The sequence below is a fragment of the Heterodontus francisci genome, chromosome 9, assembly GCF_036365525.1.
Source record: "Heterodontus francisci isolate sHetFra1 chromosome 9, sHetFra1.hap1, whole genome shotgun sequence".
NCBI classification, from domain to species: domain Eukaryota; kingdom Metazoa; phylum Chordata; class Chondrichthyes; order Heterodontiformes; family Heterodontidae; genus Heterodontus; species Heterodontus francisci.
Window position 1 is genome coordinate 7,083,540 of NC_090379.1, and position 27,682 is coordinate 7,111,221.

Genomic DNA, 27,682 nt, shown 5'->3' on the forward strand with positions numbered 1-27,682 from the left:
CCAGGCAACATCCTGGTAAACCTCTGTACCCTCATCAAAGCCTCCACGTCCTTCTGGTAGTGTGGCGACCAGAATTGCACGCAATATTCTAAGTGTGGCCTAACTAAGGTTCTGTACAGCTGCAACATGACTTGCCAATTTTTATACTCTATGCCCCGACCGATGAAGGCAAGCATGCCGTATGCCTTCTTGACTACCTTATCCACCTGCGTTGCAACTTTCAGTGACCTGTGGACCTGTACGCCCAGATCTCTTTGCCTGTCAATACTCCTAAGGGTTCTGCCATTTACTGTATACCTCCCACCTGCATTATACCTTCCAAAATGCATTACCTCACATTTGTCCGGATTAAACTCCATCTGCCATTTCTCTGCCCGAGTCTCCAACCGATCTATATCCTGCTGTATCCTCTGACAATCCTCATCATTGTCCGCAACTCCACCAACCTTTGTGTCATCCGCAAACTTACTAATCCGACCAGCTACATTTTCCTCCAAATCATTTATATATACTATAAACAGCAAAGGTCCCAGCACTGATCCCTGCGGAACACCACTAGTAACATCCCTCCATTCAGAAAAACACCCATCCACTGTTACCCTCTGTCTTCTGTGACTGAGCCAGTTCTGTATCCATTTTGCCAGCTCACCTCTGATCCAGGTTGTCTATTTCCACCTCTATAACCACCCAACTTCGCCCCGTCTCAGCTCATCTGCGGAAACCCTCATTTATGCGTGCAGTTCTGGCCACCGCATTATAGGAAGGATGTGGAAGCTATGGAAAGGGTGCAGAGGAGATTTACTAGGATGTTGCCTGGTATGGAGGGAAGGTCTTACGAGGAAAGGCTGAGGGACTTGAGGTTGTTTTCGTTGGAGAGAAGGAGGAGGAGAGGTGACTTAATAGAGACATATAAGATAATCAGAGGGTTGGATAGGGTGGATAGTGAGAGTCTTTTTCCTCGGATGGTGATGGCAAACACAAGGGGACATAGCTTTAAGTTGAGGGGTGATAGATATAGGACAGATGTTAGAGGTAGTTTCTTTACTCAGAGTAGTAGGGGCGTGGAACGCCCTGCCTGCAACAGTAGTAGACTCGCCAACTTTAAGGGCATTTAAGTGGTCATTGGATAGACATATGGATGAAAATGGAATAGTGTAGGTCAGATGGTTTCACAGGTCGGCGCAACATCGAGGGCCGAAGGGCCTGTACTGTGCTGTAATGTTCTAATTCTAATTCTTATGCCTTCGTTACATCTAACCTTGAGTATTCCAATGCACTTCTGGCTGGTCTCCCCACCATCTACTCTCTGTGAACTTGAGGTCATCCAAAATTCTGTTGCCTGTGTCTTAATTCGCACCAAGTCTCGTTCCCCTATTACCCTTGTGCTCAGTGACTTACATTGGCACCCAGTCATGCATCCTTGTTTTCAAATCCCTCCATAGCCTCACCCCTTCCTATCTCTCTAAACTGCTCCAGCCCCACAACCCCACAACAAGTTATTTGCGCTCCTTAGAAAGGCGTAGATTAATCGAGGATTGTCAGCTTGGATTTGTTAAGGAAAGATCTTGTCTGACCAACTTGGTCAAATTTTTTGAGGAAGTAGCAAGGAAGATATATGAGGGTAGTGCAGTTGATGTGATCTACATGGATTTTAGCAAGATTTTTGACGAGGTCCCACATGGCAGACTGGTTTAAAAAAAATAAAATCCCATGGGATCCAGGGAGATGCAGCAAGGTGGATACAAAATTGGCTCAGTGGGAGGAGACAAAGGGTAATTGTTGACGGGTGCTTTTGCAACTTGGAGGGCTGTTTCCACTGACGTTCCGCAGGGATCAGTACTGGGTCCCTTGTTTTTTGTAGTATAAATGGATGTAAATGGAGGGGGCATGATCAAGAAGTTTGCAAATGCCACAAAGATTGGCTGTGTGGTAGATAGCAAGGAGGATAGCTGTAGGCAGCAGGAAGATATTGATGGTCTGGTCAGATGGGCAGAAAAGTGACAAATAGAATTCAGCCCGGCGAAGTTTGAGCTGATGCATTTGGGGAGGTCAAACAAGGCAAAGGAATACATGATTAATGGGAAAATACTGAGAAGTGTGGAGGAAGTGAGGGACTTTGGGGAGTGAATGTCCACAGATCCCTGGAGATCGATAAGGTGGTTAAGAAGGCATATGGAATCCTTTCCTTTTATTAACCGAGGTATAGAATACAAGAGGAGGGAGGTTATGCTGGAACTGCATAAATCATTGGTTAGACCACAACTTGAATACTCTATGCAATTCTGGTCACCTCATTACAGAAAGGATGTAATTGCACTAGAAGGGATTTACGAGGATGTTGCCAGGACTGGAAAAATGCCAGCTATGAGGAAAGATAGGATAGGCTGGGGTTGTTCTCCTTGGAACAGAGAAGGCTGAGGGGAGATCTAATTGAAATGTACAAAATTTTGAGGAGCCTGGATAGAGTGGAGGTGAAGGGCCTGTTCACCTTGACAGAAAGGTCAGTGACGAGGGGGCATAGATTTAAAGTGATTGGCAGAAAGATTCGAGTGGAGATGAGGAAATTGTTTTCACCCAGAGCTTACTGCCTGAAAGTGTAGTTGAGGCAGAAACCCTCAGCTCATTCAAAAGGAGTCTGGATATGCCCCTCAAGTGCCGTAATCTGCAGGGCTACAGACCAAATGCTGGAAGGTGGGATTAGAAAGGGTGGATCATTTCTCAGCCGGCACAGGCACGATGGGCCAAGTGGCCTCTTTCTGTGCCGTAAACTTTCTATGATTCCTCTTATTCTGGCTTCTTGTGCATCCCCAATTTTAATTGCTTATCATTGGCAGCCGCACCTTCAGTTGCCTAGGCTCTGAGCTCTGGAATTCCCTCCCTACACCTCTCCACCTCGCTTTCCTCCATTTAGACACTCCTTAAAATCTACCTCTTTGACCAAGCTTTTGGTCATTTCCTTCTGTGGCTCGGTGTCTTGCTTTGTTTTATAATGTTCCTATAATGCGTCTTGCGACATCTTATTACATTAAAGGCACTGTATATGTGGATGTCATTGGCAAGGCCAGTTTTTATTGCCCATCCCCTAATTGTCGTTAGCTGAGTGGCTTGCTAGGCCATTTCAGAGGGCTGTTAAGAGTTGACCACATTGCTGTGAGTCTGGAGTCACATGTAGGCCAGACCAGGTAAGGATGGCAGATTTCCTTCCCTAAAGGAGCAACAATCCAGTAGATACATGGCCACCATTACTGATACTAGCTATTTATTTCTGATTTATTTATTAACAATTTAAATTTTCCCCAGCTGCCGTGGCAGGATTTGAACTCATGTCTCTGGATCATTAGTTCAAGCCTCTGAATTGCTAGTCCAGTAACATAACCACTAAGCCAGGTACAGTTCTACAAGCATGGAGACTGCCCGTGGCCTACTCCTGTATAATGTTGGTACACCAGACAGTTGTAATACATGGCTGAAAATTACACATTTTTTCCCCCTCTACAATTTTTTAAACTCCCTTCCCCCCCCCACACTCTTTGTGTGGACTCACAGGCACAGGATGTTGTCCTTTGGCGCCAGGTATTACGGCTCCTAAGTGTTTTGCCACCAACTCCTATTTTGCCTGCCACTGGTTACTTGATAGCTGCATAGTAACAGTATATAATGACAAACGAGCAGTAAGTTTGTTCTTGTTGTGCTGATTTCAGATTATTGACATATTTGTTATGCTGGCTGGGCCTTTTGTAGCGCTCATGTCTCTGAGCCGGAAGGTTGAGGTGTTAAAGCCCACTGCAGGATGTGGGCACATGATTTAGGATGACACTCCGGTGCCGTACTGACCTTTGTTCTTTGACTGAGAAATTAACCTGAGACCCTGTGTGTCTGTGCACGTGGGTGTTAAAGATCCCACAGCACTATACAAAGAAGATCAAACATTTATCCCTCAATGAACACCATCAAAACAGGCTAACTGGTGACTCATCTCCTTTTGCTGCATAGTGGAACCTTACTGTGGGGAAGGTTAATTGTTGTGTTCAGTTTCTATGCATCAAATCTAATCCATTGGTTGTGCAGCACTTTGGGATGTCTTGTGGATATAACTGAAAGTTCATTCTTTTCTAGAGCAATATAAAATACAGAGAGCTTTAGACAGATTGCTGCTCTGTCATTGAATCTGTGTGGATTCTTTCGGATAATCTCTTCCTTGTACTTTGAAAATGATTACTGATTACATGTTAAAAACAGAAAGAAGCTCGTGGCTTTGTGGGCAGTGCTGTGCTCTGAGTGGTACTGAGACATGTAGTACAGAAAGTCTTGTATTTAATCCCTGGTTGGTGCTGTTCACTGATCTCAGGCAGCAAGAAGATGCTACAGTAAACTGCAGGTGGGGGAGTGAAGTCCCACCACACCTGCTCTAAATGCTGGGAATCCTCTGGAAAAGTCCACTTGCATGGACCTGGGATAAGGACTAGGTTGAGGTTCAGCTGTGATGGTTTCTGTGGTTGAACAGCCAGTCAACAATCATAGAAGTGCCTGTGAAGTAAGGGCTTGTCACTGGCACCAGTGGAACTGCTTTCAAAGACTGAAAACAGTGAGACATTTGACGAGGGGGAGAAGGTGGAAATTGGTTTTTTTTTAAGTACTTTCCTGCAAAAAAGTTCGACAAGGATGACACCAGGACTGAAAGGAGAATTATACTTATCAGTAAAGACAGAACAGGGTAGAGCTCTTTAGAAATCAGAAGGCTAAAGGTGACCATAAAGAGGTCTTTAAAATTATGAAGAGATTTAAAATAGAGATGTTTGCACTTGTGGGGAAAACTAAATCTAGGGGCTGTAAATATAAGATAATCACTAATAAATCCAAGAGAGAATTCATACGAACGCAGCATAAGAAATAGGAGCAGGAGTAGGCTATTTGGCCCCTCAAGCCTGCTCTGCCATTCAGTAAGATTATGGGTGATCTGATTGTAGCCTTAACCCTTGGCTCCCTTGTTAATCACAAATCTGTCCAATGCTTCCACTGCTATCTGGGGAAGAGAGGGAAGGCGTGGTGTAATGGTAATGTCACTGGACTAGTAATCCAGAAGCCCAGGCTAAAGCCTTGGGACATGGGTTCGAATCCCACCAAAGCAGATGATGAAATTTGAATTCAATTTTTTTTTAAATCTGCAATTTAAAAAAATGGTGACAATGAAATTGACCATTGTCAATTGTTGTAAAAAAAAACTCATCTGATTCACTCAATGTCCTCTAGGGAAGGAAATCTGCCGTCCATACCTGATCTGGCCTACATGTGACTCCAGATCCACAGCAATATGGTTGACTCTTAAATGCTGGCCTTGCCAGCATCCATTGAACGAATAAAAAAAAAAATTCCAAACACTACAAACCCTCAGAGAGAAGTAATTCCTCCTCATCTCTGTGTTAAATGGGAGACCCCTTAATTTGAAACTGTGCCCCTAGTTCTAGATTCCCCCAAGAGGGGAAAAATCCCCTCAGCATCTACCCTGTCAAGCTCCCTCAGAATCTTATGTTTCAATAAGATCACCCCTCAATCTTCTAAACTCCAACCTGCTCAACCTTTTCTCATAAGACAAACCCCTCATCCCATGAGTCAGCTCAGTGAACCTTCTCTGAACTGCTTCCAATGCAAGTATATCCCTTCTTCACTATCTCCTTAAGTAAGGAGACCAAAACTGTACACACTAGGTGTGTTCTCAACAGAGCCCTGTACAGTTGCAGCAAGACTTCTCTACTTTTATACTCCATCCCCCTTGCAATAAAGGCCAACATGACTTCTGCCTTCCTAATTACTTGCTAAACCTGCATGCTGTACAAGGACACCCAGATCCCTCTATACCACAGTATTCTGCAGTTTCTCTCCATTTAAATAATATTCTGTTCTATTCTTCCTGTCAAAGTGGACAACCTCACATTTTGTCACATCTGCCAAATTTTTGCCCACTCACTTAATTTATCCCTTTTCAGACTCTTGAGCCGGAACTTTATGCCCCCCTGCAGGAGCAGGCTGGTGGTGGGGTCTCGTAAAATTGAGTGGGAGGTGGGGGAGGCCATGCCTTCCAGCTCCCACTACAAATTTATGAGGGGTGGCAGCGGTAAGAAACGGCCTGCCTGCCCCAGGCCAATCAAGGCCCCAATTAACTGCCACTTAAGGGCCTTCCCCTGCTGCTGCTGGTAAGTGGCTGAGGTCTTCCAGGGGGCTGCCAAATAAATAAAAACAAAATACTGCAGATGTTGGAAATCTGAAACAAAAACAAAAAGTGCTGGAAAAACTCAGCAGGTCAGGCAGCATTTGTGGAGAGAGAAGCAAAGTTAACGTTTCAGGTCTGTGACCTTTCATCAGAACTGGCAAAGGTTAGAAAAGAATTAGGTTTTTAGCCAGTAACTGGGAGGGGGGTGGGGAAGAGAACAAAGGGGAAGGTGTTTGAGAGGGCAGAGGGTGTTTAAGTAACAAAGTTGTCCTGGGACAAAGGCAAAGCGTGTGTTAATGCTTGTGGTGAAAGAAAGCAATAGTCCAGAGAGACTGTTAATAGTGGAATAATGAGCAGCTACATGACTATGTGAAAAGCACTCCCCCCGCTCTCATGCTGACATTTGTGTCTTTGGCCTGTTCCAGTGAGCATACAAGGCAAGCTCGAGGAGCAGCACCTGATCTTTCGATTAGGCACTCTACAGCCTTACAGACTGAACATTGAGTTCAATAACTTCAGAGCATGACTGGCTTTTTAAAAATATTTTTGAACCATGTGCCTGCTTTTCATGTAGCCGGTGGGCAGGGCATCGGGCCCAACATACAGTTATGACCTTTATAACTTCCTCACAACTTGCTTTCCTACTATCTTTGTATTGTCAGCAAATTTGGCTGCAATACATTTGGGCCCTTCATCCAGGTCATTAATATAGATCATAAATTTAGGTGAAATGTCTTTACCCAGAGAGTGATCACGGAACACAAAGGTCCGAGTGTATCAGGCCTGTGTCCTCAGTACCTTTCTCTACGGCAGCGAGGCCTGGACAATGTATGTCAGCCAAGAGCGACGTCTCAATTCATTCCATCTTCGCTGCCTCCGGAGAATACTTGGCATCAGGTGGCAGGACCGTATCTCCAACACAGAAGTCCTCGAGGCAGCCAACATCCCCAGCTTATACACACTACTGAGTCAGCGGCGCTTGAGATGGCTTGGCCATGTGAGCCGCATGGAAGATGGCAGGATCCCCAAAGATACATTGTACAGCGAGCTCGCCACTGGTATCAGACCCACCGGCCGTCCATGTCTCCGCTTCAAAGATGTCTGCAAACGCGACATGAAATCCTGTGACATTGATCACAAGTCGTGGGAGTCAGTTGCCAGCGTTCGCCAGAGCTGGCGGGCAGTCATTAAGGCGGGGCTAAAGTGTGGCGAGTCGAAGAGACTTAGCAGTTGGCAGGAAAAAAGACAAAAGCACAAGGGGAGAGCCAACTGTGTAACAGCCCCGACAATCAAATTTCTCTGCAGCACCTGTGGAAGAACCTGTCACTCTAGAATTGGCCTTTATAGCCACTCCAGGCGTTGCTCCACAAACCACTGACCACCTCCAGACGCTTACCCATTGTCTCCCAAGACGAGGAGGCCAAAGATAGAGAGATAGGAAGATAGATCAGAATGTGGAATTCACTACCATAGGGAATGATTGAGGCAAATAGGGTAGATCTGTTTAATGGGGCACTAAGTAATTACATGAGGGAGGGTGGGAAAAATCTTTTGTGAAGCATAAACACCATGGACCACTTGGGCCGGATGGACAGCTTCTGTGCTGTAAATTCCAAGTAATTGTATGTCTCTAAGGAGATGTGGAGACACGGATGTAGTGGTAATGTCTCAGAACTAGTAGTTCAGAGGCCCAGGCTAATGTTCATTCCACCACGGCAGCTGGTAGAATTTAAATTCAATTAATTAATAAATTCAGTTGAAAACCAGTCTCAGTTTCATGGCAGCATTACTATCATCGTTTGTCGTAAAACATCTGGTTTCACTAATGTCATTTAGGAAAGGAAATCTGCCATCCTTACCAGGTCTGGCCTACGTGTGACTCCAGACCCACAGCAGTGTGGTTTACTTTTAACTGCCCTTTAAAATGGTCTAGCAAGCCACTCAGTTGTCAAGGGCCTTGGGGATGGGCAACAAATGCTGGCCTTGCCAGCGATGCCAACATCCCATGGAAGAATTAAAAAAAGACTTTCAAATCCGTGAATAATTTTTAAGGACTCCAGCTGCACAAGGCCCAAGTCTGAAGTATCTTCTACCCTCCGTCTTCATGATTGCAAAAAAACTACAAACTAGTCTTTGCTTCAGCCCCTGATCATATTTCACCGCTTGGCTTTTGATTTATTTTCAAGAGATTTTTCTCTTAATTAGAGAAATTGAAATTTCGCAGGAGAGCTGAGCTTTCTCCTTGGGAATAAGGATCATGCAATTTTAATGAGACTGGGAATGGTTTGCACTAAAGCATGAGAGGAGCTGAATGACAGAGTCACAAAACCACTGCTAAAGTTCTTTTCGGGCTTTTCTTTTGGATGTGCTGGTCAGATTTGTTTGAAGAGCTTTAGCATTCCTACTAAACAGACGGCAGCACATGCTGCCCCTCTGGCTCAGGGGTTTTATCCAGTGAGTAGCTGAGTCATATAGACCGGGAAGGACCCCAGTCCACTTTAATCCATGCTCTTGCTGAAGTTAGCAAAGCTGTGGAAAGTCAGTCAGCTGCCCTTCCCTGCACACAACAGAAGGAGGTGGAGAGCCTCCGCTGAGCAGTTGGGAAGGTTTTATGCTGAGACACACGGAGCTGGCTAATGCCTGTCTAAGATGGCCCTGGAGATAGCTCACTGGAGATGTAACAGTGGCCGAAAATGGAAATTCTTGCTTCAGTTGACGCAACTTCTCTTTTTCGGATGAGATGTTAAACTGTGGCACCGTCTGCTCTCAGGTGGACTTTAAAGATCCCACAGCCATTATTTCGAAGGGAGTTATTCCTGGTGTCTGAGCCAATGTTTATCCCCCAACCAGCACCTGAAAGAGATTATCTGGTCATTATCATGTTGCTATTTGTGGGAGCTTGCTGTGCACAAATTGGCTGCCACGTTATCTACATTATAACAGTAACTACTTCATTAATAAAAGTACTTAATTGGCTGTAAAGTGCTTTGGGATGTCCCGAGGTCTTGAAGGGCAGCACTCAGGCCAATAATTACACTCTATCTGCTACCATAACTGAAATCTAATCTCATTTAGACTGTGCGTTAAATTGGACTGGGATCCTTCCTGGTCTATATGATTCAGCTACTCACTGGATAAAACCCCTGAGCCAGAGGGGCAGCATGTACCACATTACCTTTTCTGTCCACAGTTATTGCATCACCAGTTAGTGCAGACCCCCACCAACACTGGGAGAAAGTTGCAAGTTTTAAACCACTGTAGATATTAATCTGTTGAGATGAATAGTGTAAAATCCATTGCTCTGTGTAAATAGGGAAGATTCTAGTGCATTGAGAGTCCCAGAAATCACATTATCCAGGAGGCTATCTGTCCTCCTGAATCAGGGTCAAATTGCCTCTCCTCTCTCCAGCTTTTCCCACTTTGGGTACTGGGATTTACCTCCGTCCTTTCGTACCATTTTGAACTATTTTCTACAACCTCTCATTCCCATTTCACAAGATTCTTCATCTTAATATTAGTTCAACATTTTTTGTTGATTGTTTTTTCTTTTAAAAAAAGAAAAGACTATTGTGATCTGTCTTCTGATCAGTGGGCCCTTAGCAGCAGTTAGTGACTGCTGGGTAATGTAGCCTGCTGTTCTGCTACAATACACGAGGGAGTCTTTAATAGATGTGCAGTGCGGAGTAGGCTACATCTGGGGAGAGGAAAGGGAGTCAGCACAGGACCACTAGATAATGACATTCAGTTGTGCTGTAGGGCTGCAGTTAATTTTTTCTTGCTTTTATTTTATCATAGTTATTCTTTTCTGCATCTGTATAGAAAGTGTTCAGAAGCCTGCATGACTGATGGATTCTATAAGTAACTTTCATAATTTATAAACAAGCCATAACTTAAGTAGAGTTCTAATCTCCATGTTACAACAAAAGATATAGAGGGACTGGGGAAGGTGCAAAAAGATTTACAAGAGTTATGCCAGAGCTGAGAGGTTACATCTTAGCAGGAAAGATTGAACAGGCTGGGACTCTTTGCTCTAGAAATGAGATAACCTGATAGAGGTCTTCCAAATTATGATGAGGTTTGATAGGGTAGATGTAGAAAAGATGTTTCCACTTGCCGGGGAAACCCGTGGCAATAAATAGAAATAAGTCACCAATAAATCCATAGGGAATTCAGGAGAAATTTCTTTACGCAGTGCTGAGGATATGGAACTTGCTGCCACGTGGAGTAGTTTATAATTTATCTATTACCTACAAATAAGCTAGACGAACATATGTTCAAACTAGATAAGTGAATGAGGCAGAAAGGAATAGAAGGAGATGCTGCCAGGGTGAGATAAAGTAAAGTTGGCAGAGGCTCGTGTGGAGCATAAACACCATCATGGACCAGCTGGGCCGAATGGCCTGTTTCAGTGCTGTAAGTACTATTTAACTCCACGGGGTTTGACTGTGTAAAATGTCTATATTATTGAAGCGAAGCCCCCAAGCCGGATAAAGAGCAGGTGTGCAACTTGGTGAGAGGAGGCACCCATGACGGTGCTGAGATGAGACATGAGCCTCATTACAATGATGCAGTGCAAATTCCTGCCTGAATCCAAAGTGAAGGATGAGGAAGCCAGCAAGGCAGGAGCAGGAGACTGCTGGGGATCTGAGAATAATCCCTGCAATATGGTGAGTTGTTGAGGGAACAGTCTCAGAATCAGGGGCAGGTCATTTAGGACTGAGATGAGGAGGAATTTTTTTTACTCTGAACGTGGTGAATATGTGGAATTCCCTACCCCAGAGGGCTGTGGAAGCTCAATCATTGAGCATGTTCAAGATAGAAATTGATAGATCTCTGGATGCTAATGACATCAAGGGATATGGGGATAGTGAGGAAAAATGGCATGGAGGAAAATCTGTTTGAATGGTGGAGCAGGTTTAACGAGCCGAATGACCTACACCTCCTATTTACTATGTTTCTATAAATCCAGATGTGATTTGGGGAAGGGGAGGCCATAGGTTCTCACTTAGCTGACCCTCTTCTGGCCACAATCCTGCCTTCCGCCACCTTCTACTGATGGCTCCAGCACAGCGTCACTGCTGCAATTTGCAGCGTAAAAACATGTTGGGGCCTGTCCGTATTATGCCCTTATACCCCAGCATTTAGATATTGATGAAGCCCCCATTAGGCACCTTGACTCTCGTGTTAAAATGGCAGAGAGTGGGAACGCTTGATCTCCATTTTAACCCTCAGTGTGCCCCATTCTCACCGGCTGCGTAGGTTAACACCATAGAATAGAATCATCCAGCACAGAAAAGGGCTATTCAGCCCATCATGCTTGTGCCGGCTCTTTGAAAGAGCTGTCAAATTAGTGCCACTTACTGTGCCCCTTCTCCAGGTCCTGCAAAAAATTCCTTTTCAAGTATGTATCCAGCTCCGTTTTAAAAGTTACCATTGAATCTGCTTCCACCACCCTTTCAGGCAGCGCATCCCAGATCATCATAACTCACTGCGTAAAAGAAATTAGATGCAAGTTTTTCTCCCCTGCTCCTCTCACTAAGGTGCAACCGAACCCCTTGAAAAAATACCAGCCTGTAACTCCCGGGTATCTGCTATTCTGTATATAAACCCCCTGAACCCCTCGATTAGATTCCAGTCTGTAACTCACTTTCAGGCATCTGTTCTATTTTTCACAATTGAAATATATTTCCTGCCTCAGTTTTGAAGTATGCTCTGTACTTGCTCTTGTATTTGAAAATGCTGACTCTGGTTTTCCTTTGAGGAAAACTCCTTCTGGCAGGATCAGTGCGCACCATAATGGGGCCGTTTAAAAAGCTGGCTGTCTTCAAAAAAAAACTAAGTCTTAATCTGTTCACGGTGTACAACTTGGATTTCAAAACAAGGTAAGGTCCTGTTGTACCTGCAGCTGGGATGAATCTGTGTTCAATTACTGTGATATTTCACTGCTGTCCCCTGAAGCATGGACTCATAGAAAGAATCAGGAGCACTACACCTGCTCAGAATTAATCATTGGCACAACCCATTCACTGAAGCACTGTCAACATCAATATGAAGCTCTTCGTTGTAGAAACTCTGACTCTCCACTGCATGAGAATTCTGCTTTTGGTTTATTATAATGGCGGGGGAAGACTTGATATTTTTGTTAACTTTTAATTTGGCTATTGAATAATGAGCAGGATGTTGGTTACAATCTTGTGCGTGTGCTATTCTGTTGTTGCACAGTTCCCCTTTGGATCTCAATCGCTAAGTGCGTTGTGCAGCGTGTTCACGAGCCTTACAGGTCTCCAGTCTCTGCTGAGTTTGCTGATCTCAGCTTGGATAGCACTGGGGATATCCTGAAGGGTTTAGATAGACGAAATGAAGAGAAACCTTTTCAAGTGGCTGTATGATCAATAACCAAAGGACACAGATTTAAGTAATTGACCAAAGAACCGGAGGTGACGGGAGAGCGGACTTTTTTTAAGCAGCAGGTGGTTAGGATTCGGAATGTACTGCCTGATAGAGCAGTGGAGATAGATTCAATATTAGTTTTCAAAAGGAATTCGGAAAAGTACTTGAAGGAGAAACAGTTGCAGGGATGTGGGGAAAGAGCCAAGGACGGGGAACGAGACGAACTGGATTGCTCTTCAAAAGAGCCAGCACTGACTCAGTGGGCCAAATGGCCTCTTTCTGTGCTGTGCTATTCTATGATTCTACTGCATTCAGTTTCAGTGTCCTCTTGAAGAAATCAACCAGGGTTCCTGTTCCTGAACCATATCGGTGACCTTGTTTAGAGAGTTTCTGTGTGAATGAGGCATGAGGATAGTGCTGGCTCGAAGTTGATAGCCCAGAGTGGGTGGGTGGGCTGGCTGACACCCAACTGCTGAGGGTCACACTTGAAAGATGTCCAACCAGGTGAAGCACTGGAGCGCAGCCGATGCCCATGAAATCAGAAATATTTCCCCTTCCATCCTTCCCCTGTATCTAACTTGTAGTCCTCCAGCCCTATAATCATCCTGAGAACTCTGTACTCCTCCAATTTTGGCATCTTGTCCATCCCCCATTCCCTTTGCCCCACCTTGATGGCTGTGCCTTCAGATGCCTGAACATTAAGCTCTGGAATTCCCTCCCTAAACCCCTCCACCTCTCTCTCCTTTAAGGCATTCCTTAAAACCTACCTCTTTGACCAACCTTTTGGTCACCTTCCTAATATAGCTTTTGACTTGTCAACTTTGATAATGCTCCTGTGAAGCATCTTGAGACTTTTTACAACATTAAAGGTGCTATATAAATGCAAATTGTTTTTGATTGAGACCAGCTTGCTGATCACACACTGGGCACCTTTAGGCTTTCACTAAATGAACTGAACAGGTGTTTATTCTTTCTCCTTGCAGGCATTGATCCTCATAAAGGTGAACTGGACCTGAATGGCATTGATGACAGTGAAATCGATAGGGTAAGCTCATTCTGCAGCCCTTACAACTGGAAATATGAGATTGTAGATCACCTTATGTAAGAAAAGAAAGGGTAAAACAAGAGCAATTCTCTCACCATCTGCACCAGCTAGTTGTCAAAGAATCTGGTTTCAGCACTGTAATCACATTTGATGGTTTCTCCTCTTTTTGTAGGCACTCATTTGGGAAAAGTAACTTTATATAATTTGTTGTTCATCCAAAGTACTATATTAAGATGGGACTGTGCAGTCTGGTCGGAATGCTAGCTTTTCATCTCTGGGAGCTGGCTTCTGGTCCAGCTGGTCAGATGAGTAAATCGTAACATGCACTCTTTCCCATGCTTTATGTCCGTCACGCACTAACTCTCCATCGCATGCTCTCTCTGTCCTGTGCGTGTGCTCTATCCGTGCTCTGTATATAATGGGGACGTGATGGCATAATGGTAATGTCACTGGACTAGTAATCCAGAGGCCAGACTAATGCTCTGGGGACATGGGTTCGAATCCCACCACGGCAGATGGTGAAATTTGAAATTAAAAACTAGACTAATGGTGACCATGAAACCATTATTAATTGTTGTAAAAACCCATCTGGTTCACTAATATCCTTCAGGGAAGGAAATCTGCTGTCATTATCTGGTCTGGCCTACTTGTAACTCTAGATCCACAACAATGTGGTTGACTCTTAAATGCCCTCTGAAATGACCGAGCAAGCCACTCAGTTCAAGGGCATTTCAGGATGGGCAATAAATGCTGGCTTTGCCAGCAACGCCCACATCCCACAAACGAATAAAAAAAACCCCGTGCTATACCTGCTCTGGGAATGTTTGATGCTGACACCGGATAGAAGTAGGAAGAGCTTAATTTCCTAGCACTGACATCCCTCACTTGAGGAACAATGTGTAAAATGATTCATTCTCTGGGTTTATTATCATTACATTGGGTTGGATTTTGATGGCATGGTTTTTGGCAGTGTCCAGGCCAGGGCACAGTGCCACAATGGAGCTTTGATATTGTGACTCCTTATTTAATGAGATCGCAGTCATGGCAAGAAGTGCAAGGAGAGAGCCAGCTGTGTAACCGCCCCGACAACCAATTTTATCTGCAGCGCATGTGGAAGAGTCTGTCGCTCTCGAATTGGCCTTTATAGCCACTCCAGGTGCTGCTCCACAAACCACTGACCACCTCTAGACGCTTACCCACTGCGTCTCGAGACAAGGAGGCCAAAGAAGAAGAGTCATGACTAGTATTAGCCCAGATAGGAAAAGCTAAATAAGCAGGAGAGTCTTTGCGACTTCCAGCATTACTGCTCCTTCTAGCAGCCAGTTACAATTTGGAATTGGGAGAGGCTTGCAAGCAGATCACTTACCTGCTACTCTGCTGCCCATTTCCTAACTTGCACCATGTCCCACTCTCCCACTCTTATGTTTGCTGACTTATATTGTCTCCTGGTCTGGCTACACCTCTTTTACAATTCTTATCCTGGTTTTCAAATATCTCTGTGGGCTCGCCTCTCCTTATCTGTGGAATCTCCTTCAGCCCCACAACCTTCCCACATTCTTATCTATCAAGTTGCAGCCAGAGAATCAGAGGCAATGGCTTTTCTTCCCACTACCAGACTGTTATCTCTGGAGTCTTCCAAGAATGTATCCTTGGTCTTGTTACGACTGAGGCAGGAGGAGTGCACTGTCATTCTCTAGTTCCACTTCTCCATGGGTGACAACATATATGTAAATGTTTACCTAGTTGCCATACGGCCAATTATGTACTCTATTTTTATTTCAGAATAAAATCCACCAACCAGGTTTCTTGAATAAACAACAAAATTATCAATTTATTATAAAATGAGACTTATTCGGAAAAGGTGCAAAGCATTAACACACATTGAAATCTGAAAGTTCCCTTAGATTAGCCCAACACAGACACACACACACGCAGACACACACACACGCACAGCCGCCGGTTAAAGGAAGCATAAAACCGTTGTAAAGTTTTCTCTGCTGAGATGTCGTTACAAAAAATGACAACAAAAATACTTTGGCCGAATACTCCCCTAGTCACCAAAGCTCTTGTTTATTTAGCTTAAGGCATGTGACATCCAGTAAGGGTTTGTTTTTTTAAAAAGTTCCCCAAATCCTTCCAGTGGCATTTTAAAAAAAACAAAGTCTAGCATCTATGGAATCTCTTCAGTCCCAAATGAATCCATCTCCACAAACATGAGTCCTCAAAAAAAATTTTTTTTTAATGGAAGCACTTTCATAACAGCCTCCTCCGATTTCTTGTCTGCATTGTCAGTTTGCTTGTCCAACCTCCAGTACTGAATGAGCAACAATTCCCTCCAACATAATATTGGGAAGACAGAAGCCGTTGGCTTTGGCCCCCTCCACAACTCCATTCCCTTGCCACTAACTCCAACCTTCTTCCTGGCAGCTGAGGCTGAATCAGACTGTTTGCAACCTTTGACCCTGAAATGAGCTTCTGACCACATATCCACACATCATTAAAACAGTCTATTTCCACCTCTGTAACATCATTCGACCCTGCCCCTGACTCAGCTCATCCGCTGCTAAAACTCTCCTTCATGCCTGATACCTCTGGACTTGTCTCTTCCAATGCACTCCTAGTCAGCCTCCCACATTCTTCCCTGTTGAGGTCATCCAAAACTCTGCTGCCCATGGCCTAATTCTCACCAAGTCACGTTCGCCCATCATCTCTGTGCTTGCTGGCCTACATTGGCTCTGGGTTAAGCAGTGCCTCAAGTTTAAAATTCTCATTCTTGTTTTCAAATCCCTCCATGGCTTCGCCCCTCCCTATCTCTGTAATCTCCTGCAGCCCCTCAACCCTCATACCTATACTCTTCCAGTTCTGGCCTCCTGCGTATCCCAGATTTTAATCACTCCATCATTGGTGGCTGTGCCTTCAGCTGCTGAGAACCTAAGCTCTAATTCCCTCCCTAAACCTCTCATCCCCTTGACCTCTCTCAACTTGAAGACACTCCTTAAAACCTGCCTCTTTGACAATGTTTATGGTCACCTATCCGAATGTCTTAGTGACTTAGTGTAAAATTTGGTTTGATAATGTTCTTGTGAAGTGCCTTACTATGTTAAAGGCATTATATAAATGTAAGTTGTAGTAGAGACTAGTTGCGTGTCTTCATTTACTCATCAGAAAGCAGTGCACTGCAACTGTTTCACATAAACCATATTGAAGCTTCAGCAGCTAGTTGCAAGGATAACCTACAGCTGTGATCATGTCTTGTGTTCTTTGAGCAGTATCTATTGAACGAAAAAGAGGTGGAAATGAAAACCGAGCTATGGCTGAAGGAGAATGCAGATTACCTGAAAGAACAAAAGGGTGAGTGCCCTCAAGGAGGGTGCGAAAGAACAGGAGGGATGCAGAAGGTGGAGAGCAGAATCTCGGGGGTGTACATTTCTAAGGACTAGGTGAAACAGGGAGATCTGCAGTGTGTTCCTGTTTCACATCAAACTGCACAAGTTGTAACCATCCAGACTATTTCGAGCTCAAACCCGAGTGCGATTCCAAATGCTCCGTTTCTGAAATAAAAGCAGAAATTCCTGCAGGTCAGGCAGCATCTGTAAACTGGAGAAGCCAGTGAACACTTCGGCTGTGGACACTCCATCAGAACCTTCAGAATGTTTCCAGATGTTGACAGGCTGCTTATTTCCAGTATTTTCTGTTTCACATTTTCAGCAAGTCCTTTTTACCTCCACCATTGGTTTTATAAAGCCATGCCAACTGCAGTGCATTGCGATTTTTATTTATTTCTTGGGCTAGCTAGCATCTGCACAGTCGCGGTATAGAATAGGTAATGAGCTGTGCATTTGGACTGCGAATCTGGCAGCTGTACAGGACTGTGCCCATCCTACAGGGAATGGTTACGCTTGTTCAGGAGGTCACAGTGTAGATGAGGGTGGCCATTTAACTCGTGCATGGGGGAAAAAATACAGCAATCCCACCCAACTACCTCCATCATTTAAATGATTCCAGTTTTTGTGTCTCAGTATTCAGCACAATTGCAAATCTGATTCATTACAACAGTACAACACTTCAAAAAAAAATACTTCACTGGCTGTAAACCACTTTGGGATGACCTGAGGTTGGGAAAGGTGCTATATAAAAGCAAGTCGTCGTCATCTTCACAAAACTGACAGCCAGCCCACCCGCGGGTCTGCAGCTCTGGTTTAAGTGGCCATTCATCATTTGTTGGGAGCCTGTTATATCTGGTAAGCATCACAACTGAATGTCAACCAACACCCACATGCACTTCCCTGCACAGGCCAGTGAATAGTGATGAGTCAGAACCCTGAGTGCCCCTCCAGGCCCAGATGGAACTTAGCACTGTCTGATCCATGCTACCCTGGTGATTCACCAATGACTGAACCATTGGAGAGCTCATCGTTAACGCAATGTTTATATTTCCTTTGCAGAGAAGGAGGAACGGATAGCTAAAGAGAAGGAGCTTGGGATTTATAAAGAGCAGAAGGTAATATTTGCTGGAGCAATCTGATCTGTTAACAACTGAGGTCCCTCCAATATTTGCATCTTTAAATTTAACGGCGTCATCATTCAGTTTTACTGATTCCTTATTTCCCCACATCCTACAAGGCTGTTCAACTGAATGTCATTTGTTGACCAATAATACTTGTGATATTATCAATCTAACAACTGTGCAAGCTTTTCTAATGTGTGTGTTTCTCTTTCTGTCTGTCGCTCTCTGCAGCTCTCGTTTGCCCTCTGGCGCTCAGTCTCTGTCGCGTTCTCTTTCTCTCTCGCTCGTGTACTCGTGCTCTGTCTCTGATACACTCTTGCAATCTTTCTCTGATACACTCTTGCAATCTTTCTCTGGCATGTGCTTGCCCTCTCTCTCATGCTCTACATCTTGCTTTCACTCTCTGTCTCTCTTGCTCCCTGTCTCTCCCGCACACATTTCTCCCTACATTCTCGCCCCACTGACAGGCTGTCTCCCCTCCCATTCCACGGGCACTCTCTGCCCCCACCCCCTCACTCTCACCCCCCACCCTTTGCTGCCTTTCTCTCACACCCTCTCGCCCAACCCTCTCTCACGGCCCCCACTGCTCGTGCACCCCCCCCCCACTCCCCTGCTCGAGCCCCACCCCCGCTCCTGGCGCCCCCCGCTCGTGCCCCACCCCCTCTCTCAGGCCCCCCCCTCCCCTCGCTCATGCACCCCCCCTCCCTCTTTCCCGTCCCCCCTCGCCAGCCTTTCTTGCCCCTCACTCCATCGCTCTCTGGCGCCCCCTCACTCTCTCTCTCTGGCGCCCCCGCGCGCTCTCTGGCGCCCCTCGCCTTCTCTGGCGCCCCCCTCTCTTCCCGTCCACTCTCTTTTCCACCCCCCCCCCCCCGCGCCCCCTCTTGCCCCACCCGCCCCCTTCGCCCTCCCTCCATATCTTCAGCTGAATCTTCAGTTCTCTTCCTAAACCTGTCCACTTCTCTACCTCTCTCTCCTCCTTTAAGATGTTCTTTAAAACCAACCTCTTCGACAAAGCTTTTCACTATCTGTCCTATTATCACCTGATGTGGCTTGGTGTCAGATTGCTTTATAATGCTCCTGTGAAGTGGGAGATTTTATTACATTAAAGGTGCTATATAAATACTGTTGTTGTTGTTCATTGCCTGGACGATTAACCATTACCATTCAGTAACTGGGAGCAGGGAACTTGCTGTAAACAAATTCTCCATTTCTTCCAAAGCCCAGAAAATCGTCTAAGAAACGCGAGCCAATCCGAGCCAGCACGGCAGGGGAGGCCATAGAAAAAATGCTGGAGCAGAAAAAGATCTCAAGCAAGATAAATTACGACGTGCTGAGGGATCTGAACAGCAAGGGGAGCAGCACACCAACGAGGGAGGAGAGTGACAGCAGTAACCGTGGCGGCAACAACAGCCGCAGCAAGAAGGGGACAGCCCAACGAAAGTCAGCCGCAAACTCCCGGAGCCTAGCCACACCCGTCAGCAACCTGGGCAAGAGGTACGGTTACCAGCTCATACAGAATCGTGCAGGCATGTCCACTTAATCCAGTGTTAAATGCTACATTACTGTGTCTAACATACATCATCTTACTTTGAAAAAATGGTACTGGGTTTCCTGGCTTGGTCAACAGCCACACTGCTCTTTCCCAAATAGTATGGCTTATAGGGAAAGAGGAAGGTGGAGTGGGACTAATTTGATAGCTCTTTCAAAGAGACAACACATACACGATGGGCCGCATGGCCGCCTCCTGTACTATATGATTCTATAATGATATGGCACTAAGCCATGCAGACAAGGAAGGTGTCTGTTATGATCCACAGTTTGTGCAGAGTTAGTTAATGTTGGCTGGCATGGTGATAGAGGTTTTCATCAGCCTCAGTGCCCTCATGCCAGGGTGGCTAAAGGAAAACCCGTCAGCTTCCTGCGCCTGATTACAATTCATTGACGTATGCAGGATGGGAGGCAGTGGAGGGCCCTAGAATTGTACCTCAGCCAGAGTCAGGATCTTCAGGAGGAGGGGAAGAAAGCAAAAACAAAATTAGGGCAGAGGCAGGGATACGTTTTATATCAAAACCCCTTGCGAAAATTGAGACAATAATTTACAGATTCCTTTAAGCTTCACTATCTTGCATGGGAAACTGAAGCAAAACATGGTGTGTTAGACGTGATGAGTCTGAGGGACAGGAAAGACTGTGTGCTGTGCATGTTTTTATAGCCCGAGATCGGGCGCACCATAAGCAGGACAGAGACCTGTGCTTGGACTTGTGTTCGGGTCACTGCTGAATTAGTCAGGGCTTTTTTTCTATTTTAGGCAGCCTTTGTGACTGCCTGAAATACACACAGGCCTCATTTTAATATTGAAATGAGGCTCCTGCACCCATTTCAGCCGCGACTTCAAAATTCACCTTACTATTTGGAGCCTAATAGCCGGGGTCTCCACCTATTTTAATGTCCGTACTCCACGAAAATAAAACCTCCATGATTCCAGGAGAGAGGCTGACAACTAACAGAGGAATGATTGGAAGCAGGTATTGGACCATCTTACATCCACCTGTTAGGGTGCGGGACTTTCTCAAGCAGTAAGGGGTGCTTGTGGCAGTGTTTTATATTGTGTAACTGTTTCAGGTGTTTCTTTGCAGAGGGAGGGATCCAGAGACCAGGGAGTTTACACAGGTTCATTTTCTCTAACTTAACTATTCTGACCACGGTCTTCCCTAATGTGGGGTCGGGGTTGGAGGGGGAAGGGGTGTTGGTGGGAGAAGAGTAGAAGATCATCCATGCAGGCTAGAAATGTTAAACCTGCATTGCTGACATGCACAGATAGGCTTAGAGTCCAAGGTCCCACCCCAGAGACCCTAGCATGTAAACTGACCAACACTGCAGTGCATGACTGAATGATTGCTGCATTGACTGAGACCCTGTTCTTTGGAGGAGATAGTGAACGGTGATCCCATCTTCCTGCTGCAGTGGTTCAACTGCATGTTAAATGGAGGGAGTTCTCCTGGTGTCCTGGCCAACATTCTTCCCTCAACCAACACCACCAAAAAATTGATTCATTGATCATTCATCTTGCTGTTTTGGAATCTTGCAGTACTTGTTTTCCTGCGGCTCCATAACCACCCAATAAATGAAGCACTTTGAGCTGTTTCTGCAGGAGGTGATGTAGAGCTATAAATTACAGGCTAGAATAAAATGACAGCAGAGCTGATGGTAAAAAGAAAAGGAACACTTGCATTTATATAGCGTCTTTCGCCACCTCGGGACATCCTGAGCTTCACAACCAATGAAGGGTAGTTACTGATGTAATGTAGGAAATGTGTCAGCTAATTTTCACACAGCAAGATCCCACAAACAGTAATGACAGGATAATCTGTTCTGATGATGTTGGTTGAGGGACGCATATTGGCCCAGACACTGGGGGTGCGAGGAGAACTCCCTTGCTCTTTGGAACAGTGCCATACTGTTTACATCCACCCAAGAGGGCAGATGTGGCCTCGCTTTAACGTATTGTCTGAAAGACGGCACTTCCGACACTGCGGCACTCCCTTGGTACTGCACTGGAATGTCATGGTGGCCATTCGTGGGATCTGGCTGTTGGTGCTTTGTTCTCAATGGACAGCGAATGGAATAGAATCACCTCATGATCTTCTGTCCCTTATCTCCAGACAGGGTCCCATGTACAGAGTCTTCTCTCTTGTATTATGGCATTGCCTCTGAAGCCAGGGGTGCTCAATCAAGTGTGAGGACAGTGCAAGTGAGATGCAAGAGCATCTTTGGTGAATTATTCTCTATTTTACCTGTACTGAGGCTGGATAGGGAATGTGTTAGGGGGTGATGCATATTAGTGGCTGTTGTAGAGAGTAAATAGATCACTTGGAATGGAACACTGAGTCACAGGAGTAATTTAAACTTTGTACTCAAAATTCCTTCTGTACTGGAATTGGTCACAGTGTCAGTTACCCAAACTCATTTTTTCCCGCTAAGATATTGAAAAACCTTTATCTCATGGCCTTCCTTGTCTGATGTTAGCTAAAGGCCTTTAAAACCAAGGTTAGAGCCATCTAATCACAAGTTTCTGAATTACCTCCTCATCATTCCCATTCTTCTCAACCTTGATGGTGTTTTGCATTGTAAGCCTGGCATGTTCCTTTCTCTCCTTTTCCCAAAGACACTGGCTCGATTTCACAGGGGCCCGAACCCTCCTGTGCCTCAGCCATGTGGCCAGTCTTCATATGTAAGTCTAGACATTGAGGTTTAACAAGCTAGTTGTCTTCATGACTAATGTTCACACATTCCAGAGGTCACGCGATAGTAATCAGGCGCAGTAATCCTGACTGACTTCCCATTTTCCAGCCCAGGAGAGCTGAGGCCGTTTATATCTTGGTCCACTGACGCCTCAAGTTTAAAATTGTCATCCTTGTGTTCAAATCCCTCAGTGGCTTCACCCCTCCCTCTCCCTATTTCTGTATCCTCCTCCAGCCCCACAAACCTCCGAGATATCTGCACTCCTGCAATTCTCACCTGTTGCAGCGCACCCCCAAACCCCCCCCGCCCGCCCCTCCCCTGCAATTGCTGGCAGTGCCTTCAGCTGCCTTAAACTCCGGAATTCCCTCCCTAAACCTCTCTGTGTCTCTGCATCTCTTTCTTCCTTTAAAGCGCTCCTTAAAACCTACCTCTTTGACCAAGCTTTTGGGCACCTGTACTAATGTCTCCTTATGTGTCATTTTTTTGTTTGGTAATTCCCCTGTGCAGTGCCTAACTAAATGCGAGTTGTTGTTATAGCCTTAAATACCCAGTCAGCCGAGCCTAGCTAAACCATCACCCAGACTGGGCTTGTTGGCCTATTTCTTTGGTACCCCCCCAGGTGATGCATTTAACCAGTGAGATATCGGAGGTGCTGCAAGTACTCGTGTTCTGTGTCAACATCCCTTTGATTTGATTTAAAAACATTTGTTTAAACTGTGATGGTGACTGGAACTTGAAAAGAAATGCGATTCATGCTGAATCATACCTCAGTTCATGACTAACTTTACTGCACATTCTTGCTGTCTAGCATCTCAAATCAGTGCTCCTGACACTCTCATCAGCAATCAGGAAAATAATAAAAACGGAGCATCGCAAGATGGAGGGATGGGACTTGTGGCTCATCTGATATCACCTGGTCTGAATACAACCCTGCTGTCTTCCAATACAATATCTGGCTGTCTTTTAAATGAATCCAGTGTCCCCTCTGCATTGTACTGGAAAATCCCTGGTGATCACCTTTGTGTAAAGGAACACCTACTGGTTTCCTGCCTAAACTTGCCCTCCACAATCCAGGCAAAGGATATTAATGCCGATGATTTGTTTGTAACTATTTGTGGTGCTGAGATGCTGTCACTTGACTTCAAAAAAAAGTAACTCAATTAAGCAAAATGATTGTGTCAGCCATGACTCAGTGGGCATCACTCTCACCTCTGAGTCAGGAGGTCGTGTTTTCAAGTCACATTCGAGAGATTTGAGCCCAGCTGACGCTCCCAGTGTATCAGCTGTAGCTCAGTTGCTGGCACTTTGATCTCTGAGTCAGGAGGTTGTAGACTCAAGTCCCATTCCAGAACTTAAGCACAAAAATTAAAGCTGACACTCCAGTGCAGTACTGAGGGAGTGCTGCGCTGTCAGAGGTGGCATCCTTGGAATGTGATATAAAACCGATCTGGCCTCTTAGGTGGATGCAAAAGATCTCATAGCACTATTTTAAAGAAAAGCAGCAGAGTTATCCCTGGTGTCCTGGCTAATACTTATCAATCAACGTAACAAAAACAGATTATCTGGTCATCATTGTACTGCTTTTTGTGGGAGCTTGCTATGCGCAAATTGGCTGCCGCATTTCCTATATTATAACAGTGACTGCACTTCAAAAGTACTGATTGGCTGTAAAGCTCTTTGGAACTTCATGTGGTATATTCGGGTGAAAGGTGCTATATAAATGCAAGTCTTTTCAGCATTACTGAGCGAGTGCTGTGCCGTTGCAAGTGCTGTCCTTCAGATGAGATCTTGTACTGAGGTCCCATCCACCTGTCCATTCAGATGTAAAAGATCCCATTCTATATTTGAAGAAGAGCGGGGACTATTTCTATACAACTTTTATCCCTTTACCAACACCACCCTATTACAGTAAGGTATGGTCCCAGATTTTGGGATTGGTTTTGAAGAGACATGAAAAGCCAGAGTGGTTTGAGAAAGAGTTCAGTTGAGCAATAACACGGTGGGTGAAGAACTGGGTGAAACATAGAGCAGGGACAAGCAGTTGGCCTTGAGTTCAAGCAGCAGATTAAAAGAAATTGTGTTAGAAATGTAAATTAAAAGCATGAAATGTTAGGGACACAGCAGATTCATCAGCAATATTCCCTCTAACTTCTTTTTGCTGTGCGCGGCCAGTTTGTTGCACTGCGCAGTTGCTTTAAGATTAACACTTGGTCGTGCATGCATGAATCTTAAAGGGAACATTGCTTGTGCAGGGCCTGTTCCCTGCGCGGTACGTTCCCAATTGCTGTGCAACTTAGAGGGAGCACTGGCTGTAAAGAAAAATCGGCCAATGCTTAAGGAGGGGGCAACTACACAATCTTAATGTGGAAACTTTATTTTTTTAAGATGTGTGTGTGTTTCCTCTGTTTCTCTCTCCTCCCCTTTCTCTGTCTCTTCGGCCTCCCTCTTTCCATCTGTCCTCCCTCTCTCCTACCCTGTCTCCCCCTTTTCTCTCTCCTGCTTCCCTATCTTTTCATTTCTCTCTCCTCTGTTTCTTTCTGTGTAACTTCCCTCTGTCTCTGCATCTTCCCCTTTACTGTGTCTCCTCTTTCTCCTGCTCATTCACACACGTGTGCACATTCTGTGTTGGCTGACCTGTGGGTTCTGTGTTTATTTCTAAAGTAAAGCAGTCACATCTCTGGGTCTGGGGCACGTCATCTATCTAAGCAAGGGCCGTCAGAGTCTGGCATTAGACCCTGAGCCGAATCTCTTCACTGCTCCATGGACGGTTCAATGCAATTAACAGTGCAGCTTCAGGAGCTGAATAGAGAGAGTCCATCTATCACAGTTTAATGTAGCAGTCACACCCAGCAAACAGACTCTAAACTGGGTGAACTTGGCACAGGTTCAGCATTTGATTGGCTTTTTGAGATAAGAAAACATCATTGCAGATCATCTTGAGATCGATGCCTACTGCTTAATCTGCTCATCCTTGACCTTGGGAATGACCTCACCTTCAATTGGTACATGGTCTGTGTGGTCCAGAAATAGCTAAGTAATAATAATCTTGTTTTAAAAAGCCATCAGCAAAAGTCAAAAAGAGATGTGTAGTCAGCTAATCTTCATCAGAGACAAATTAGGTCAACGAGTCCTTGTGAGCAGTGCTAAAAATAAGACAATAAGAGTGTCAGAGGTTGCTGTCCAGATCTGATAGCTGTCACTGTTGATATTAGTACGGAACCTGATTCTTTCCGCTCCTCATCTCAGCCTGAACTCCTCACAGTTCAGGGCTGTGCTTCTCTCTCAGCTGCTTACTCCGATCAGAGTTAAACAACAGATGACTGAATGCCAGCCATTAGTGTGTTGGTTTGCATGACTATGTAATGTATCCTGCTGGTTTGTGTGTGCTTACTGGACAGCAATTACTCCACTTTGCGAAGGGCTGGCATTTTTTTGTTTTCTTCCTCCACCTCTCCTGAAAGGCAAGGACAGTTCCGTACACTCTGACAGGTGTCCCCTTTGTAAATTCAGCTCATGAATGCTTTTGAACTGTGTAAGGCATCACAGCAGAGATCAATACTTTCCTCGCCTGACCACCTGTGCACCCATTTACTTTTCAGCAGAAGTCACTAGGTTGTGATTATGTGTGGGAACTTTGGCTGATTTACTCCCCTCTTTCTCCCTGAACCTAGAAACATCTTTCTCTTTTATTCCTACATACTCTTCATGGCCAACCTGATTCCATGTCACTGAAAACTGGTCACTAGAAACTGCTCAATAGAGGCCCAGCCTAATACTTCCTTCAATCTTTTTTTAAATATTTATTTCCTATACTCACCCTGTTTGATCTGGAAGCACCTTGAGAGATTGTGGGCATTAATGCACATTATATCACCACTCTGTACTTTTGTCTCCTCTGATATATGTCTATTAATAAAGTGACTGCTCCATTGGATTAGAGAGTAAATATACTGAGCCACACACATACAGGTTCGAGATTTTATCTTCATTCTGTCTAAATTAGCTAATTTCAGGCCGGGGAAGAGTTAAAACACTACAGTTGGCTTCAATGTTGTCCAGTAGGAAGGGGGAAAACTTAGCTAGGGTTCCCACTCCAGATTTCTGTCCAGTATATGAGTGTATCCATGTGTGCATGTATCTGTGAGTATGTATGCACGTGAGTGCACTTTTGTGTGCGTGTCCATATGTGCTGGTACATCTGTGGTGCACATGTGTATCCATGTCAACATGCTTGTGTGTGCATTTGTCCATGCAAACCTGTCTCTGTGTGAGTGTGTATGCACCATGATGCTGTCCGCCGACTGTGATGCCCTCCATTGTCACGTAGCCTTCCAGCATGCAACCAGTCCTGCTCACGCACGATCAATATCCTGCTGGAGCACTACACAGCTGGCCTCACATGTTCAAGAAAGGAAAGGCTTAAAAAAAATACACAAGTGCGACTTCCATTGTGCATGGGGTCCCAGAACAGATTGAGGATAAAGCTATATCAATATTCAGCTAAGCAATCCGATAACCAATAGATCTGATCTAAGCTCTGCAGTCCTGCCACATCCAGTCGTGAATGGTGGTCAATTAAAAACTGACAGGAGGAGGAGCCTCCACAAATATCCCCACCCTCAACGATGGAGGAGCTCAGCACATTAGTGCAACAGAAAAGGCTGAAGCATTTGCGACCATCTTCAGCCAGAAGTGCCAAGTGGATGATCCATCTCAGCCTGCTCCTGAGGTCCCCAGCATCACATGCCAGTCTTCAGCCAACTTGATTCATTCCATGTGATATCAAGAAACAGCTGAAGGCACTGGGTAGTGCAAAGGCTATGGGTCCTGACAACATCCTGGCTATAGTACTGAAGACTTGTGCTGCAGAACTAGCCACGCCCCAAGCCAAACTGTTCCAGTACAGCTACAACACTGGCATCTAACCAATATGGAAGATTGCCCAGGTATGTCCTGTCTGCAAAATGTAGGACAGTGCCATCAAGCGGCACTTGCTTAGCAACAATCTGCTCAGTGATGCTCAGTTTGGGTTCCGCCAGGGCCACTCAGCTCCTGACCTCATTACAGCCTTGGTTCAAACATGGACAAAAGAGCTGAACTCAAGAGGTGAGGTGAGAGTGACAGCCCTTGACATCAAGGCAGCATTTGACCGAGTATGGCATCAAGGAGCCCTAGCAAAACTGAGGTCAATGGGAATCAGGGGGAAAACCCTCCGCTGGCTGGAGTCATACCTAGCGCAAAGGAAGATGATTGTGGTTGTTGGAGGTCAATCAGCTGAGCTCCAGGATAT

At 45.2% G+C, this 27,682-nt stretch overlaps 1 protein-coding gene across 4 annotated transcripts in view; it reads left to right on the forward strand.

The window, feature by feature from the left end:
• Window positions 1-27,682, forward strand: part of LOC137373561 (transcription factor IIIB 90 kDa subunit-like) — a 436,816-nt gene that overhangs the window by 320,080 nt on the left and 89,054 nt on the right. For all 4 annotated transcript variants that reach the window (XM_068038499.1, XM_068038501.1, XM_068038500.1 and 1 more), the window contains 4 exons: window positions 13,582-13,643; window positions 16,913-16,994; window positions 18,089-18,144; window positions 19,370-19,644. In XM_068038499.1, the coding sequence (XP_067894600.1) occupies window positions 13,582-13,643; window positions 16,913-16,994; window positions 18,089-18,144; window positions 19,370-19,644 (475 nt within the window). The remainder of the gene's footprint in view (window positions 1-13,581; window positions 13,644-16,912; window positions 16,995-18,088; window positions 18,145-19,369; window positions 19,645-27,682) is intronic.